The sequence below is a fragment of the Sander lucioperca genome, chromosome 2, assembly GCF_008315115.2.
Source record: "Sander lucioperca isolate FBNREF2018 chromosome 2, SLUC_FBN_1.2, whole genome shotgun sequence".
In the NCBI taxonomy this organism is placed as follows: Eukaryota; Metazoa; Chordata; class Actinopteri; order Perciformes; family Percidae; genus Sander; species Sander lucioperca.
The window spans coordinates 65,304-84,806 of NC_050174.1; the positions used below are offsets into that span (position 1 = coordinate 65,304).

Consider the following 19,503-nt stretch of genomic DNA (forward strand, 5'->3'; position numbering starts at 1 on the left):
GTCGACACTTTTTCTCACTTTTCCCGATGTTTTTGCTTTTAAAAAAAGTTAAGATTTTCTTTGAGAAAAGAACGGCCTTGAAGTCATTCTTAAAAAAGGAAGATGTGTTCAGAGTTTTGCCGACCGGATACGGCAAAGGTTTAATCTTTCAACTAGCTTCGCTACCTTCTTCAGTGCTCTGGCTGGTTGTAGTGCTATACTATTGCGTGCAGAGGGAATTTGAAAGACAACCATTTATCCCGCCCCTCGGATTGAGCCCGGCCAATGGTGAGTTCCCAGACCCAACATCTGGATGTGGGTCTGGCTTGTCAGGCTAATAAAATGGAATAAAACACCCAAATTCAGTGAAAGTAGTGAACTGCTCATTTATTTTATGGAATCATCCACGTAATTTTTTTGAAAATGTGGTTGAAAGAAACTCAATTATTTTGATATAGAAACTTTTTGAAAACGGGTCAAATTTGACCCGAGGACAACAGGAGGGTGAAGGGACAGTAAAAGGGTAAATTAACCTTTAACTCTTTTTTTACATGAATGTAGACCTACTGAATGAACACGTAGGAGCTACTGCCCTCTCACTGGTCACCAGTAAATGCCTCTCTGTCTGCCCCCCCCCCACTCCAAACCCAGCCCTTATTTCAGTCCCCTCTGAGCTGGTGCTCAGATCAGAGGAAATTACAAAGCCCACTGGCCAAACTTGTTATGTTTGAGCTCTTTTATACACCCAGTCTGACTCATAATCTGTCAGACAGAGGAAGCCTTAATGAAGGCTGAAAGTTGTCTGTGAAGCCATGGTTGGCCTTGGAGTCAGTTTTTTTTTTTTTTTTTTGGAATAGATTAACCTAATCATTCATTGGTGCAAATAAATGCAGCCTGATGTGACCCACAGTCGCACGTTAGCTTGCTATTATTGCTCTGTGAGTTTGGCCAGTCAAAATGTATTTTAATAACATGAATTTATTGATCAAATTAGTCACAAATATTCCATGGCGCTCCAAAGAGTTTCAGATGTAAGTGATTTGGAAGACATGAATTGAAAGTCTTGAACACAAAAAGAGAGGAGGAAGAAAAAAAACACAGTAAAAGTCAGGAGTTGGGTTGGGATTTCATTGTTATTCTAAGAGGGCGTTATACTCACATTGGATGAATTACTAAATGAGTGAAATCAGAGGGTTTTAATTTGCAAAGAAGCGAGTGAATGACGCCACATGGTCATTGAGGTTTAGAATGTCTGCATAAACTGAACTATTGCACAACCTAAAGCACTGGCAGCTGTCTGAATCTTAAATAATGAGCTTTTCTTTGGAGTTGTATGAAACCGGTTGAGAAAAGACGGTGCAGCGCCTACCGAACTCTCGTCCGCAGCCGGTGGCGGGGGTTCATGGATGATCTGTGGAGAGGAAGAAAAAAAAAAAGATTGCATGAGAGGAGATGTTGGGGGGTGTTGTTAGACAACGAAAGTCACAAACGCATGTATCAAAATTTTCATACAATCTGCAAGTCACGGCAATGTGTCAACAAGATGGTTACACAACAACACATGGCTGAGGAATTGTTTTTTCCTACAAGTCTCTACTTCTTTACAAGCTGGCCTAGAAATCTTCTATCCAGATTTTTTGGCCTGAGGTTGTTGATTAGGAGAAGGGAAGAATAACAGGCTCATAAACACTATATGATATGTTCCATATGAAGCAATGTCATTCATGGAATTTAACTTTTTGAGTATGTTGTACAGCCGCCACACAGCATGATCACAATTGTTTTAAGCCTGTACAGTTTAGTCTATGTCTTGCACTCTCCCTACCCTTTGTTTCTTTCCCCGTTACCACATGAGCTGTCAGTGTATTTCTATTCTAGTTTAATAAAGGCAGTTCCTTCTACATGCATATTGCACTTGGCAAATTAAGTGATTCTGATTCCTATTTGTTATTTTTCCTCCATGCTTTTCCAAAGCCTGGAACACAAAATGATTCCCCATGGTAACCTCGCATCGCTTTTTCCTAAACAGACTTGCTGCACAGACTTGAATATGCAACTTAATGGACAAGAACAGAAAGAGAAGGGGAAAAAAAGTACATGGAGGGACAGCCATGTTGTAAAAGCTGACATCTCTCTCTGGCAGCTCTCAACTCTCCTGTTTCCAGCGCTGGAAACATTGGATGTGATTCTGAAGAGAGATACTGCGAAAGGAGAAATACAGATTTTGACAGCGAGCGGCTGTTCGTAAGAGTTTGCTGAAATAGTGTGATGCTGGCAGGTGGACCACTGTCTAAGCACTGGCAAGACATGTTTGTTTTTTCCTGGCCCATTTCCTCTTTTTACTGTATCCAGAGAAGATGAATGTCCTAAAAATACTTTTTTTATTCATGGCGAGTTATCTTGCTTCTTAAAAATCTCATAACAAAGATATCAACCCAAAACAGCCTATTTGAGCGTTGTTTCCACACAGCTGGGAATTCAAATTAGTCCGCCCAATTATTGAGAGGTGAGACTCGGAGGTTACCTGCCGTGACCTCTGGAAACACATTTTTTTTCAACAGCAGCATAATTACTTAAACACGCGTTCCCCTGTGGCCTTGACCTCTACTGGCAGCCGCCTCAATTCAGCTCCAGAGATCCTAAAGGGCCGTACGCCCTTATTCACTCATAGACAGGGGCGGAGCGGGGGGGTGGTTAGGGTTAGGGGAGTTTGCGTCCCGGGAGAACAAAAGACTTTCAACCAGGAAAAGCCTGTCGTGTCCCGGGAGTTCTACTAAAGGGGGCCGGTGTTCCAAACCAAACCACGATCTTTGAAGGGGTGCCGTCAATCTAGATGGCTGTCGCAATTAAAATAAATGTCATATAAACGGTTTGCCAGATTGGATGTCTATACTAGAAAATGGGGAATGTACCTGAACTTTCTGGAGGGCTCCTAAGAAGCTTTGTGCTGGGGAGAGACGTGTATGATGGGCTAATGGTGTTGTCATTTATACATAATTATGTTTATTTGGTTTATGGTTAATTGTCTATTTTGTTGAATGGTCTGGAATATTGTAGTTACTGTCATCTTTTCTTGATTTTCGTGGGTGGGTGGTGATGACGAAATTGTATGTTTTGTATGTTTACATTTTTTTTTTTTTTTACTAATCTTAACTAGTCCTTTTGGTGCTTAAACTTAACTGTCATCACCGCATGCCGATCACCTTTTCTCGGCTAAATTGAAGGCCGCTAAACTTAACTGTCATGTGACCGGTCGTCACGTGACCAGCTGGCGAGTGCCTAATTTCGTATAGGATATCATACAAATTGGTGTGCATAAGTTTTCGCATAATAGCATACGAACCCGTTCATGAGAATGCGTTGTCTGGTTTCAGAACGATGAAGACAGTTGACGAACAGTTGGATACAAAACAGGATGTTGGCTTATTATTATTATTCATGGCAATTATCGTGTTTTTCCCAAACGATGTACATATTTTAGGCAATCTTTTATCTTTCTTTCATCTCCTTGAAAAATAGTACATATACTTGCTGTAAATGGAAAAAAATCATGTCCCCTGGGCCCCCGTAGATTTTGGCTGAGCCCTGAATGTTTACAACATCTGGCTCCGCCCCTGCTCATAGACCCTAATCTTCTCACCATGGGAAGGCTGTTAAGGTTAATAAGATGCCTTAGGGGGGCGTTAGCTGGACAAAACAGACCTGGAAAAGACATTTCTTTCCGTCTTATTGTCTGCCAGCAATATCACTGCATTCCAAAAGTGTTTGAAGCCATCTAAAATGTAAGAAGAGCAGACCAGAAGCTATCTGTAAAGCGGTATGTGTGCATGTTATTATTGCCCTAGTGTTTAAGAGCTCTCACCACAGTGCAGCAGAGAGGCCAGAACCACCAGAGGAGTGCCAAGACCAGCAGCAGCATCAGGATGAGCAGAGCTACGGCCAGGATGGTCCCATCAGACTGTGACAGAGACAGACACGTCGACACAGACTCTCTGAACATATAGAGCACTGAAAAGACCTAAACCATTTTTCTAGGCTTAAAGGGTAACTTCGTTTTTTTTTTTTTTTTCAACCTGGATGCTATCTTCCCATGTTTTTGTGTCTAAGTGACTGATAAGAACAACAATCTTTGGAATTGGTCCAGTATTTAGCAAGACCAGTCAGCAGCTGCAAAACAGGCGACAATGCAACGTTATATTGTGCAATTGCGGCCCTTGAATGTCAGTCCACTTAAAGTTCTGTTTTTGTCACTGACTGACTCAGATTATTATTCTAAGTTACAACATTATGGAAAGGATCCCTACAAAGATAAATATTTTTGTTAAAGAGTAAGATCCTTTTTGTTTAACATGAAACAGCCCAAAAAATATATATCACCAAACCCACCAGACTCCATTGAAATAAACAGTAATTATATCATCATAAAACACACTTAATTCAAAGGCGACAGAAACAAAATAAAACTTTCAAAAGCCGTCTTGGTTCGTCTTTCCACTGTTCCAACAATCACCACTCTGATTTGGTTGAAATAAAGCCTTAATTCACCCATTTACATGTGGAAATATGCTGGCTCTATACACGCTAGAAGTACTGATTATTTACATGGAGTCTGGCGATGGTGATTTCGGGGCTGTTTCATGTTAAAAAAAAGGATCTTACTCATTAACAAAAAATATCTATCTCTCTGTAGCTGGGTTAGCTCAGTTGGTAGAGCATTCGCACATATGTAGAGGTTAATTCCTCAACGCAGAAGGTCCAGGGTTCGAGTCTGACGTGTGACAATTTACTGCATGTCTTCCCCCTTTCATATCTAGCTGTCTTATCCATTAAAGGCAGAAATGCCCCAAAAAATTATCTTAAAAAAGAAAGTCTATCTCTGTAGGGCTCCTTTCCATAATATTGTCAGACACTTATAACACACTCAATAATAATCTGAGCCTGTCGGTGGCAAAAACTGAACTTTTAGTGGGAGGAAACTGACGATGAACATTTGCCCTATGGTTACATCACAGCCCTGTTTCACAGCTGCTAGTTACTGCGTTCTCACTCAATACTGGACCAATTTCAAAGATTTTTGTAGTGACTAAGACACCAATGCATGGGAAAGAGGCTCTTTTGGTTTGGAATCAGTAGGCTACTTAAATACAGACATAATTAGACATTTTTATTTACATTTGGAATGCACCGTTACCCAAAAGAAATTAGTTTCTAAGCTATTGCTGGTACATTAAATTGTACTCACACAGCCCACAGTGGTAATGGTGACTGAACTGGAGATGAAACTGAGACCTTCGTTCATACTGACATAAAGGTTTGCTGCCCTGGAAAAGAAAAAAGAAAAAATGTCTCGGCTGTGTGCGGTGCCTTAGAAAAACAGAGTGCACGGTGCCATATGAAACCGCACATTTGTGTTCATATATTTTAATTTCAACTTACATCCCCTCATCTTGGAGAACTGGTGCAGGGCAGAGGAGATATGTATCTTCCACAATCAAAGGCTTCACCACTAGAGAAGGAGAGGGAAAGGGGTCATGAAGAAAAGAATCGGCTAAACATGTCAGTCTTGTAACAGTCAGCACTATTCAGTTACAGTACTAGTTTAATGACTGAATAATGCCACATTGCTTCATTGTAATTGAATAAGTATGTTGACAGAAGTTAAATGATGTCACATCTTTCACTGTAACTCAAATAAACTGTCTGAGAGAAGCATTTCTTCAAGACAAGAAGACTGAACTGAAGACATCTGTATGACTCTGGGAAACACCAACACCAACACAGCTTTATGTTTTTCAGGCGAATCTACTGTAGGCCCTCATCTTGTCCAGCTGGCTTTTAGGAAAGCGGCTCCAACAAGCATCATCGCCCAAGCCTGTGTGTTTATCCTGGCAGGAGGAGAGCATACCCCAGAACTGAGGAAATCAACACAAGCATCCACATGGGTCGCGACCGCTCTTCTCCAGCAACACCACGCAGGTTGGAGGGGAGGGGAGGGGAAGATCAACGCTGCCAAAAACAGCTCAAACTGGGCCAGATATGATCTCGCCCAGAGTTCATCTCTGCACCCACCTCGCACTCAGAATGCACTCTGAAAGCATGCCGAGAAGGCCTGATAGTAGGGCGATGCAATAAATCGATATTATAACGACATTGATATTTGAGGCTAGATATCGTCTTCAATTTTGGATATCGTAATATCATGATATGACAAGTGATGTAATTTTCTGAACTTACCAGACTTACTATCTGTTCTATTATTTGCCATTATATCCACATTATTGGTAATTATTTATGAAAAATGGTGTTAAAATGTTGTGAAAGCACCAATAGTCAACTATACAATATCGCCGCAGTATTGACATTGAAGTATTTGGTCAAAAATATCGTGATATTTGATTTTTTTCTGTATCTCCTTAACTACAAACTACAGTAAAGTCGGATAAAGAGCTGATTCTGCACACTTCCACTGTTTAAATCCCTTGAGGATAAAATGCTGGCAAAAAATCCATGTCATGATGTTTTATTGGAGTGTTTACTCCCTGAGGCCAGAGACAGGTCATGTTTTACTGTTCAGGTGCAGACAGAACAAGTGCCCACAGTTAACAACCATTACGTTAATGGGAATTACTGCTTCAGATGATGACAGATGTACAATCTCTGAGAGACTATTCACTGGGACGGTCTGTAGTGGTCTCAGCAGTTGATTATGGGAAAATGGCAGCATTACGTTAAGTATTTGAAATCGTCAGTCTTGGCTACAGTTGCATTTGAAGGATTAGTTTGACTGTTTGGCTTATTCGTTTTCTTGCCGAGAGTTTAATGACAAGATTGATTTGTACGGTAACGACAGCCTGGATATGGTAAGCTTAGCTTAGCTGTCGATTATGGGAAAACAGCAGCATCTTTGAGTTGTTGAAGAAATTATCGTAAAGTATTTAAACTACATGTCCTCCAAAACATACGAGGATATCGGTCGTTTGTTCCCTACCCTCTAATACGACCAACAGGAGTGTTTCAGAAATCAGCTCCCCTAGCGGTGGCAGGAAATACAGCCTCATATCTAAACCAGAGAACGTAACAGCGTTACAGTTTTAAACACGTGGATAACGTTGTGAAACGGTCACAGTTTGGTTAGGTTTAGGCACAGAAATTGCTTAGTTAGGTTTGGGTTCAAATCAGACGCTACTTCACTTCCTGATACGCAGTGATGCAAAACGTGACAGCTCTGTTTGTTCTGTAAAGTGAAAAAACAAAAGGAAACTTGGCACTCTTACACTTCGTCACTTACTTCCTGCTTTGCTCCCATCATGACTAATACGGCCAATTAAAGGCGCCGTCACTATAAACTTAAATATAAATCGTAACATTATAATGCGTTCCATTTACCTCTGAACTTGGAAGCCGGAGCTGGGAACATCACACCCGAGGTTGAATGCATTCCATTTACAAGCCTGATTTTTCAAAGTGGGGTTTAGCTCTAGCCAGGTTAGCCATTGTTAGCAATACCAGTTGAGAACAACGCATTATGCAGTTTTTTGTGCATACAAACAGTGTAACAACATGTCCACAGATAGAATGTTGGTTTTTGAGCTCGGGGTACTGCGAGGTTGTCCAAATCCGAAATCCGTTGGAAATCCGAGGTCAGGGGGCGTGTTTCTGACTTTGACCTCGGAAAATCCGACTTCTGAGTACAAATGGAACGCACTATTAATTGCTGCTTGAACAAAAGACTTGGGTGACGTGAAGACAAAAGACGTGGGTGTTTTTCAGGAGAGGACAGTCTCATTTAAAATCACAAGACTCTGCTGCAATCGCGTTTGAAGGAAAAGTTTGACTCTTTGACTTATTTGCTTTCTTGCAGAGAGTTAGATGAGAAGATTGATACCGCTCTATGCTAAATATAAAGCTACAGCCCGAAGATAGTTAGCGTAGCTTAGCAAAAAGACTGGAAGCAACTAGCCTGGCTCTGTCCAAAGGTAACAAAATATGCCGACCAGCACCTCTAAAGTTCAATAATAGCTCGCCTTATAGTACATCTTGTTTGTTTAATCCATACTATAAAAGAAAAGTAAAAACAACAAATTGTGGTTTTACACCTTCTTCTGTGCGGGACTATTTCTTGGCCAGGTGCAGTAACTTCCTGGCGACTTGTCGTCACGATGAAGAGATACAGAAAATAACACCTCAAATTTATGATTTTACATTTCAGTTTTTTTTACAGATTGAACAAACAAGATGTAACATGAGCTTTAGAGGTGCTACTGTTACTGTTGTGAAACAATTGGATCAGGATTGTTTTTGTGGTGCAAATCCTATCATCTACCGGCTTGACTCCTGTGAGATGATTCTGAAAGCAGTGGCGAGCAGTAGCTAGGTGAGGACTACTAGCCAGTCAGAAGCAGAGTATGAGGGCGTGCCCTGACAGTACCTAGGTAAGGACTACTAGCCAGTCAGAAGCAGAGTATGAGGGCGTGTCCTGACAGTACCTAGGTAAGGACTACTAGCCAGTCAGAAGCAGAGTATGAGGGCGTGTCCTGACAGTAGCTAGGTAAGGACTACTAGCCAGTCAGAAGCAGAGTATGAGGGTGTGCCCTGACAGTACCTAGGTAAGGACTACTAGCCAGTCAGAAGCAGAGTATGAGGGCGTGCCATGCTAGGTGAGCATTATAACGTGTGTTCCAAAGTGACCACGTTTGTCTCTGAAGTAAAGGCTGGACTACAATAGAGCTGTTTGGAGCAGTTTGTGAACAGTGTTTTCTGTTGGAGATGGTAAGTCCCTTTGGGGTGGACTTTGGGCTTTTTCACTTTGTAAATCTATAACATGCACAAAAAAGATATATACCACAATAAACGAAAGGGAAAAAGCCAAAAAGCATAATATGAGCACTTTAAGTTATGTGAATCACTAAAGTAGATATGAAACGAAAGCCAACTCAAACTACACTCTCATTATTTTCGTAAGCCTGCCCCCGAAGCTACTGCAGCAGACGGTTACGTTACAGAAACTACAGAAAATAAGCCTAATGAGACTGATGCTATACGCAGTAACGTTACAAAAAATATATGGGGTTGTCGCTCTGGGACACGGGCGAGAATGAGGCTGGGAGGGAAAAATCACAGTATACTCACTACAAAAAAACTAGATTACACCACTGCACCCAAGGATATACATATGCTCTAGCAATCGCTTCATTCATTTAGTTGAGGTGTAGTAAGATAAGAGAGTCAGGATGGGAGGAAGGATTGTCTCTTCACACAGATAGGAAAACAGTGTTGCACTCTATGATACTTATTTGTATCATAGAGTGCAACATTCATTTGAAATGGATGAGAACGACTTTCTTCAAACTTCTCACAGAATGGAATGTAAGATTATTCCCAGCGGTTGCTCTAGGCAAAGCTGGCCAGCTGTTTCAGCCTGTTTCCAGTCTTTCTGCTAAGCTATAGCTAACCAGCTGCTTGCTGTAGATTCATATAACTTACAGACATGGGCGTGGTATCAATCTTCCCATCTTACTCTCGGCATAAAATCAAATAAATATATTACCCAAAATGTTGAACTACTTATTTAAAGTCCTATCTCCCATTATTCACACTGTTCAATATAGTCCATGGCAACATCTGTCACCAAAACATTAGACAGCTCAGGACCGGGCCTGCCAAATCCCAGCCCGCCCGACTGTATTTGCTGCTACTTTTTCCTGGAGACACAAACTCAAACATCGATTCATCTGCTCAACACATGCAGTTACATATTGCTGCTTACCTTTTTTACCATTTCAACATATTTGCGAAGTATGCAGAGGACTGGAGCGGGGGGGGGGGGTCAGTGAGGGCACAAAGATGTATTATGAAAGAGAAGAAAAATGCGAGCTGACCTAATTATTTTTCATTTGAAAGTTTCACTCTTGATGTGAAGTAAACAAGTTCCAGAGAATTCTTGTGTGTAAACAATCTAGAAGTGAACAATTGAGGAAGTGTATACAATTATAATGGGATTGACATGAGGAGATCATTTTGCTCAAATCGTTTCCATGTCCGCTGTTTGTCTGCAGGAAGTTGGTTCTGAGGAATTGTTATTGTTTCATTAACACTCGGAGGACTTTACTTTGTTACAAAAATTTGACATAAAGCAGGGGCGGAGCCAGACGTTCTAAACCTTCAGGTTTGGAACCTGAGTTGCAACAGAAAAAGAGTTAAAGTATAAGTCCCCTGGGAGGCCCGAGTTGGACTCGGTTAACTTGTTAAGTCCTTTGGAAGGCCCAGTTTGGAACTGGTTAAGTCCTGGGAGTCCAGGTTTGGAACCTGAGTTGCAACAGAAAACATAAGTCCTCTGGGAGGCCTGAGTTGGACTCGGTTAACTTGTTAAGTCCTTTGGAAGGCCCAGTTTGGAACTGGTTAAGTCCTGGGAGGCCAGGTTTGGAACCTGAGTTGCAACAGAAAACATAAGTCCTCTGGGAGGCCTGAGTTGGACTCGGTTAACTTGTTCTTATACTGCACTGTAAATTGTATTCTCGTATTTTATCTGTTTTTAATTTGTTTATTGTTTTTAACTGCTCTTTAATGTTTTATGTAAAGCACTTGAATTGCCCTGTTGCTGAAATGTGCTACACAAATAAAGCTGCCTTGGCTTGCCTTCAGCGCTCAGCACAAATCTAAGGGCGGGTCCAGGGGCCTGCTCAATTTACAGCAGCAATATGCACTATTTTTTATACCATTTCATAAAAGACAATCTGTACATCATTTGGTAAAAGCATGATAGTTGCCAAGGGGAAGAATCATCCTGTAGAGCTGACATCCTATTTGGTATCTAATTGTTCTTCAGCTGTCTTCATCGTTCTGATAACAGAACGCAACAAATGTTAAGAGTAACTAATTTTCACTCCTGCCACCTAAAGAGAGGCAAAAATTGATGTAACTATAAAATAATGTACAGTATGTAGGGTAGGAATTTGGTGTAAACAGCATCAGGGAGACTAAGGGGATATAATACAAAGTTGGAAGTTATTTTAAAACCCTAAAATATTTGGGGCTTTTGAGAAAACATTCGGGGCTAGAGCCCCAGAAGCCCCCCCGCCCCCCTGCTCCGCCCCTGATTTAAAGTGTGAGATTCCTGTGCAACCACCACTTAAAGAGAATAAAAAAGTCTGTCTGGATAGCTAATAGAAAAGTACTGCTTGAGTGCTATCCTGCATACTAAATACAGTATTAACACGAGAGAGCCAAATGGTTCTAAACTCCAAAACAGACCACTTGGATGGAAGCAAAACAAATCTGACAGCAGAAATTTTCCAGATAATAAAATGGTATTACATTCCTCTGTGAAGAGTACAGGAGACCGTGAACTCCAGTTGACTGATACAGACAAGCACAGACAGATTAAAAAAGAAACACGTCTGTTCACCAGAGGAGCAGACATTTGGTTTGTAATTAGACCAGCGTCTCCTACAGCTGCTGAGGCATGCCTGTTAGGAAGTAGTTTTAACAACTATTAAAGGGGGTGGGGGGGGGGGGGCTGGTTGAATCCATCTCTGCACCCACCTCACACTCAGAATGCACTCTGATATAGGCCTGCACGATTCGTGGAAAAATATGAATCACGATTTTTTTAGCTTAGAATTGCACACATGAACTATGACAAAACAAATTGGCATTACCAAACATAGATTTCTTTTTGGCACCTATAGCACATTGCGCATCACCACGAGCCTGAAAACATAGAGGCTTCAATGAATAAAGAAAATATAGTACATACTGGCCATTTAAGTACAGTAGGCTACCAAAAATAGTGACATATAACACATTGAACTAAATATGGCCCTGATACAGGCTCTATCTGAACTCCTTGAACATGTCTTAACATAATTAAAACATGTTAATGTCAAATGCTTTCAATAAATTCATTGGACAAAATAATAAATAAATCAAAGTCATAAAAATTAAATCGCGAATAGGGGTGAATCGAGATCGCGATTTTATAGCACCACACTTCCACGGTAGCATAATGAGGGTCCCTACATGTAAACCAAAGCATTGAGAACTTTGTAAGTGTACAGACAGTTTATTAAAAAGATAGTTTATAAAGACAGTACCGTTCACGTATACATGCGGGCGCCATCTTGGGAAAACAGTCACGATCAGTCGAAGGACAAACGCTGTGCAACCAGTAACCAGTAACATAGCTCAAGCACAGCGTTCGTCGTTCGACTGATCGTGACTTTTTTTCTGTATCGCCTTCTTAACGACAAACCACAGTAAAGTCCGATAAAGACCTGGCTCTGCACACTTCCACTGTTTAAATCCCTTGAGGATGAAATGCTGGCAAACATCCATGTCATGATGTTTTATTGGACTGTTTACTATTACAGTAAGCCACCAGTAAAAGACGGGGGGTGGGTGACTGGTTGTATCCTAAAGGCCTTTTTTTTCTCTTTCTGCCTAGTGTGTGGTACTCATTCTCCCTTTATCTCTTGTTTCTGGCTCCTTTCCAGCCTGTAAAATTACACAATGTGTTGTTTAAAACAAACAATGAGGGCATGAGTCCGTTACACCAGCGTGGCTGTTTGTTTGATCACAGAGGATTCCCGCTGTGCGGCTGATTTTGTGTTTTGACTTTTGGGAAGCTCAGTTAGCTGTAATTTAGACCAAGCTGCCTGCGTGCATGTGTAAATTCCAGCTGTTTTTACTGTAAATGAAAAAGAGTGATCGGCTCTTGAGTCAGTGTCTACTCAGTTAAAACAGTTGTTACAACACTTGGGAGATGTTCAGCGGTTTTGCACTCACTCTTAGTGACGGTGTCGTTGATGCGGAAGCTGCACAGGACCTTTTCGACATTGCGGGCGTGGAGAAATCCGTTGCCTCTCACCACCACTTGGAAGGACTCTGAGCGAGGTGAGGAGAAACACAAACGTCAACCTGAAGAATGCAACACTAATGCTATTAGAAAAAGTGTCTTTCGCAATATCTGTTACTGGACTTTTGTTCATAAAACATGCGACAGGAAGTTTGGTTTACATAGGTAACATCACCACTGTTTTTAGGATAACATTTCTTTGTCTGTATGACTTTTAGGTAAATATTTGTTCATTTATAGCCTATGTAACATATAAACGAAATATTTGTTCATTTATAGCCTATGTAACATATAAACGAAATATTTGTTCATTTGGTGTAATAATGTTTTTTCTGTTTGTTTTTTTTACCTTCATCAAATATGCAAGCCCAATATGTGGTAAACGGAAGAGTTGACACGCCAATACCTTTCTACATATTGGGTTTTAATAAAGTCAGAAAAAAAAGAAAATATTTAGAGGAAAAAAAGTTGATTTTGCAATTATTAGTTTTACACATACAATGGGAAGCTTTGGAAGGAATGGAAGTTTAAACCAGGGTTAAATCATGTCGGGCCGACTAAGGTGTGCTACTGTCATATTTCATGCATTCAGTGGCCTAGTGTGGATGAACAGGAGCTTACAGAAATCTTCTTTGTCTTACCTCCTGCACAGATACTAGAAGGCTCTGCTGCCAGGATCTCGATACAGGACTTCTTCAGGATCTGAGGAGATAACAGGAAACACTTTTTAGCAGCCAGCCAGCAAATCTCAGATGGTGGAGAGTTCCTAAACGCACCAACAAAACAATGCATTCTCATAATGGGTTTGTATGATATCATACGAAAATGTATGCACAACGATTTATTTGATATCGTATGAATTAACGGCGACTGCCAGCCACATGACAGTTAAGTTGTGCGGTCTTTACAGCAGAGATGGCAAAAAAAAAAATACTCTGGTAAAAGTAGAAGTACTGATTCAACTTCTGGTCTGGGTAGTCCACACAGCATTCCAGGATGGGAGAAGAACGTGCTCTGGTTTATTGACATTTCTTTAAACCAATCACAATCGTCATGGGCGGTGCTTAGCACCATACAGAGCAACGGCGCCTCTGCAAAATAGCCTCGGAAAGGAACTTGTTTTGGTGGAACATGTATACGTTCAAAAGTATTTTTAGTCGTCCAACAGAAAACTCAGATTGGACAGATGCTGTCTGGATTTACCTTGCACAGATCTGAGAAAAGGTTAACCATAGTCCTCATAAATCCACTGGAGTTTAAAGTGCCAACACAAAGGAAGACCAAGGCAACAGATTTCCGGCCTAAATGAGTGAAATCCGGCGGAATTTCCATCGGCAACAGAGCAATCCTGGGAGTGGAACGTCGAGGATATAGACTATACTGACAGTAACAAAAACGTGGAATACATTTTTAGGAATTACAATGCATTACTTTTTGTAGCTGTATGCAGTGTCAACCCGTTCCATTCCATTCCGAACTCGTAAAATAAGGACGTTTGGACAGTGGCTGTCAGCGTTCCTCCCGTGTGTCACAGAACCGTACGACCACCCACGACCCTTTCCTAAACATAACCATCCCGTTCTGCCCACGTGTCACGGAACCGTACGCCCACCCACGACCTTTTCCTTAACATAACTGCATCAAAAGGGACGGCAATAGTCCCGACCAAGTACGTTTACTTATAGCGCTAAAGGGACGGCAATAGTTTTTTAATTAGCCAGGGTTAGTCGTCTGCTGTAGTTTTACTGGTCACCTTGCTATTTTATAGTTGACGTGCGACTTTACATTCTACTACGTGCTGATTTACTAGCTCCAGAGCCGTTGAAAGACTGACTAGCCCCGTTTGACATGTTAGCTAACGTTAGCTAAAATTAGCTCGTGGTAGCTTAGATTGTGGTTAAATTTTTGTAGTATGCAGTTCGGGACTACAAATACAACAATCTATCTACTTGTTCAGGTACACATTCAGCCAGTTGGAACAGAAGAACATACCAGAATAGGCTTGTTTAGTAAGCTGTATGTGATGGCCGCATTCCTACACTTATAAAATGCAATTCAATGTGGAAGTAATCCAAGTATTCAGAATACGTTACTCAGATTGGCTAACGTAACAGAATACGTTACAAATTACATTTGTGGGCATGTATTCTGTATTCTGTAACGGAATACGTTTTGAAAGTATCCTTCCCAACACTGGCTGTATGTACGAACGATTCATGAAAACCAGCCTGAACAAGGAGACTTAAAGCTTACTGCTTCTTTACCATACTCTTCTACTCTTCTACGTTAACTGAATGACTTTTATTTGCCTATTAATTAACCTTTTGCCACCAGGGCCTCTGGACTGGAAGTTTCCATCTATTCTCATTTGTGTTGTGCAGATGTTTGTGAACTTTCTGCTCTCCAGGACATACCAACTGTAACCCTGAAGACGAAGAAGACTGATTCGTGACCCACTGATTCGTGACCCACTACCCCGCTCACGTGAATGAGAAGCAACAGCTTTCAGTTTTATGTTAATCTGCTCCAGATGACTGACCTTTTAACAAACCTCGTATCCCAGTGACAACAGCCCACGGCAAACTGGTTCTCGTTTCTCCAGCTAGCAAATACAAAAGAATTCAACACCACTGAGGTGGGTCTTAAGAGATACAGCACACGCTTTGATCGTGTTTGGCCAGGCATCAGCTGTGATGATCAAAAGCAGGAAAGTCACAGCAGGTTTTTCCTGGAAGTCTGTCCCTGGCCGGGCTTCATGGATGGAATAACTTATCGTGCTTTAAACTTGTTATATCTTGTTTCCTGTTTGCTATTTGAGCAGCATGTTGACGGATTAAAACTAAAGTGATGGCAGAGATTAGATGCAGTACATTAAAGCAAGAAGATTTTCTGTGGAGCTCGAAGACTTTACATACACTTAACATTACTTTTTAACTGCCTACATCCTCAATGGTACTATTGGCGATCAGTGTTGGGCAAGTTACTCAGGAAGTGTTACTTAGTATCAAAAGTAATTAGTTACGTTACTCATTATATTACTATATTACTTTCAATAATTAACCTTACAGGAGGAGTCAACCACAGCCAAACTGCAGAACTGCAAACAGTCTGCATTTAATCAGAATGCAGCATTGAAAATCTGCTTAGAAATATAGAAGATATTGGATAGGATTGAACAACACGATGTACTTCTGCTTAATAAAACATCACATTTATTATTAGTTTCACTTGTTTTAATTTTAAACTAATTGTATATCCAAATACAATACACATTTTCTTTAGGCTCAGTCTGCCACTTTAAAAACAAAAAACAAATCCAGTGCTGGTTCCATGGTATCAACATTTTGGATAGTTGTCATGGAAACATTAATTGGTCATGTGACAAGGGCTGGGAAAATTGGCAGAACAGTCGGCCAAGTGACAGAACTCTGATCCAAAGGATATCACAATTGTCAGATTGACAGCACTCTAGCCCAGTGGATTGGAGGGGGCACCAGTGGGGGGGGGCAATCATATTAAAGGGGGTCCAGTGCCACCCCGTGCACCCCTTCTAGACCCGCCCCTGCTAGTAGCCGACCTGACCTGCCGCATGCTAAATTATGACAAACGTAAATGTTAAGTCATCATATAAGAAAGCCTACCTCTGACAAAAAAACAAATCACATTCAGGTAACGCAATAACGTGGCGTTACTTCGATTAGTAACTGTATTATGATTACTGTTTTGGAAATTGTAATCCCTTACACTACTCGTTACTGTGGAAAGTAATAATATTACAGTAATAAATAACTAAGTAGTCTATATCCAAGATGTTCCACTTCTGGGTAGAGTTTAGATTCTCGGCCCGAGCCCAGGCCCGAGCCCAGGCCCGAGCCCAGGCCCGAGCCCAGGCCCGAGCCCGACCCGACTTTCGGGCTGTTATTTTCCGCCACTATCCTCGGGCCGGGCCGGGCCCTTGATCAAGCATTTGTGTTTTTTTTAATCATTACTTTATTAGCCTAATTGGGTGGGGAGAAAGCTATGCCATAATCAGAAATATTATCTATATAGGCTATATTTAGGCCAAAGTAACAAATGTGTCCAAAAAGTTACACAAGTTGGACTACAGTTACAAAATGCAACACGTGTCATTCGTGGAGTCTCCTCCTCTCGCACACATCACACCGGGGCTGCTGGGCTGTATGGTGTAGCTTAAGTGCAACATGGAGCTTGAGGATGTAAAGAAAAAAAGAAAAACAGGAGAATTACCTTTGAGCAAGTTGGGAGGAAAGTCGGAGGTATGGAACCATTTTAAACAAGTCGTGGGCAGTGACAACATATGTGTCGGCTTTGTCGAGTGCATTAGGCTAAGTGCGGCACGCTGCTCACCTATGATAGCAAATAAAACGGGGACTTGGATGATGAACAGACACATGAAGAAGGCTCGCCGTGGCACAAAAGATGATAGTCAGCCTTCAAGGTCCTCTTTTGTTACTTCTCCAAGCATGAGGGCAAAGCAAGCCCTCACAGAGAAATGCATTGAGTTCAAACAACTCTGAATTGTAGTTGAGAACGTCAGTTATAACGGCCCATGGATTAAGAAAGTGTCGGGTTGAAATCGGGCTTGGGCTCATAATTCCAGTTAATGTGTTCGGGCCGGGCCAGTCTCGGACACAACGTTCACAGGCTTGGGTTGGGTCGGGCTTGATTTTTTGGGCCAGATCTAAGCTCTACTTCTGGGATTGCTCTGTTGCCGCCAGAAATTCCACCTGATGTCCTTCTTTTCAGCCGGATGTCCGTTACCTTGGCGTTCTAAACTCCGGTGGATTTCTGAGGACTATGGTTAACTGCTCCTCAGATCTCTGCAGGGTAAATCCAGACAGCTAGCTAGACTATCTGTCCAATCTGAGTTTTCTGTTGCACGACTAAAACTATCTTTGAACGTACACATGTTCCACCAAAACAGGTTCCTTCCCGAGGCTATTTTGCAGCGGCACCATGGGTCGGTCCGGCGCTTAGCACCGCCAAAGACGATTGTGATTGGTTTAAAGAAATGCCAATAAATCAGAGCACATTTTTCTCCCATCCTGGAATGCTGTGTAAACTAGCCAGACCCTCCTTGGCAGCGCTGTGGAGGAAGGTCTGGCAAAGCAAGACTAATTACTAAGCAATGCGTTACTGCCCAACACTGTTGGCAATATATTCAACGCAAGTGCTGTTTGAAAATGTTTGTGGCCCGATTTGAAATGCTCACCGAGTCGATGACTCCCTGCAAGGCCTCAAATCCATCATTCACAGGGAAGACATGGTCCTTACTATCAGCAATCTTCGCCAGCTGGAGAGGAAACACGTTATTATAACTGCACACTGATTAATCCGAGACACAGAATTAGTTAAGCTGACAGCATGACTGATTACAGCGGTGACTCATATGAACACAATCAACAATATTACCTAATTTCATGTTTTTAGAGACAAACTAAACTATTTTCACGCTACATAATGAAGAGAAAAAGTCTCCTTTACTCACACTGTAATCACTAGGCTGCCAAATACGTGGATAATGCTGTTTAAATTGTTTTGAGACATTTGATGTACACTGTGATTGTTTAAACTCCTAATCTCTTAAACATTTACTTCAGGTCACTGGGAAGAGCCAAGGGCTCATTTGTTCTGTGTTTGATGGTTGTATAAATAGTTTAGATTGGGGCGAACTGTGCCTTTACGGAAAGCCCTTTTATAACTGCTCAAAAGCACTGGTTTCAATCGCAACAAATGCTTGCAACAAAATTCACTCTTTGACTCCGTGAAGCTTAGACATTATGAGACATTAAGGCACTGACTAAAAACACACCTGCGTCTCATTGAAGTCCTTCACGCCCACGCAGTAAACAGAGGCACCCAGGCTTCGGGAACGGTTGGCCTGTCAAATATACACAGATTTACAGCAAAAAAGGGAAGAAGCTCAGCACCTGGGATCAATTACACCTCTGCATTGCATAACACCATCCGAAACATCGTCAAAAAAGGACTCAGTGTTGTTGGGCAACACTGTGTTCCTGGTGAATAATATTAGTCAGACTTCATGATGATAGAAATGTCACACAGATGCCTGAATGCAAAACAGATTACACAAGCCACATACTTTAGTTACAAGTTATAAATTCTAGTGTACAAGTAGTGATGCATGTGGCTTTTAGGGCTGACACTGAATGGCAACCTAAGACCTCCTACTGTCATCAAGTGGAACATTTCCAGCTATACTGACAGGGGCAGAGCCAGATGTTGTAAACATTCAGGGCACAGCCCAAACCTGGGGGGGGGGGTCCGGGGGCATGCTCTATTTACAGCAGCTATACAAACTATTTTTCAAGCCATTTGATAATAGAATGAAAATCTGTACATCATTTGGGAAAAACCTGAAAGTTGCAGAAACAATCGTTTCCTCTGCAACGAAGAGATGTTTGTTTTGTATCCAACTGTCTTCATCGTTCGGAAACCAGAACACAACAAATGTTGAGGATGACTCATTTTCAAAACTGTCTGATGTTTCTATTTTTGAAGTTACCTATCCTAGGTAGGGTAAGAATTTGGCGTGAAACAGCGTTACTAATCTTGCATCTTGAAACCTAATTTTTCAGTAGAGATCCGATTCCTCACACAATTTGATTTCCTGCCTTGAGGATAACGTG

The 19,503-nt window shown here is 41.5% G+C and overlaps 1 protein-coding gene across 1 annotated transcript in view; it reads right to left on the minus strand.

Annotated features, from left to right (window-relative positions):
- LOC116053883 (anthrax toxin receptor 1) overlaps nt 1-19,503 on the minus strand; it is a 42,674-nt gene that overhangs the window by 11,744 nt on the left and 11,427 nt on the right. Inside the window, exons 7-14 of the mRNA XM_031305096.2 lie at nt 18,666-18,734; nt 18,066-18,146; nt 13,474-13,534; nt 12,763-12,861; nt 5,416-5,485; nt 5,222-5,300; nt 3,842-3,937; nt 1,349-1,390 (exon numbers count right to left, since the gene is read on the minus strand). Of these exons, the coding sequence (XP_031160956.1) occupies nt 1,349-1,390; nt 3,842-3,937; nt 5,222-5,300; nt 5,416-5,485; nt 12,763-12,861; nt 13,474-13,534; nt 18,066-18,146; nt 18,666-18,734 (597 nt within the window). The remainder of the gene's footprint in view (nt 1-1,348; nt 1,391-3,841; nt 3,938-5,221; nt 5,301-5,415; nt 5,486-12,762; nt 12,862-13,473; nt 13,535-18,065; nt 18,147-18,665; nt 18,735-19,503) is intronic.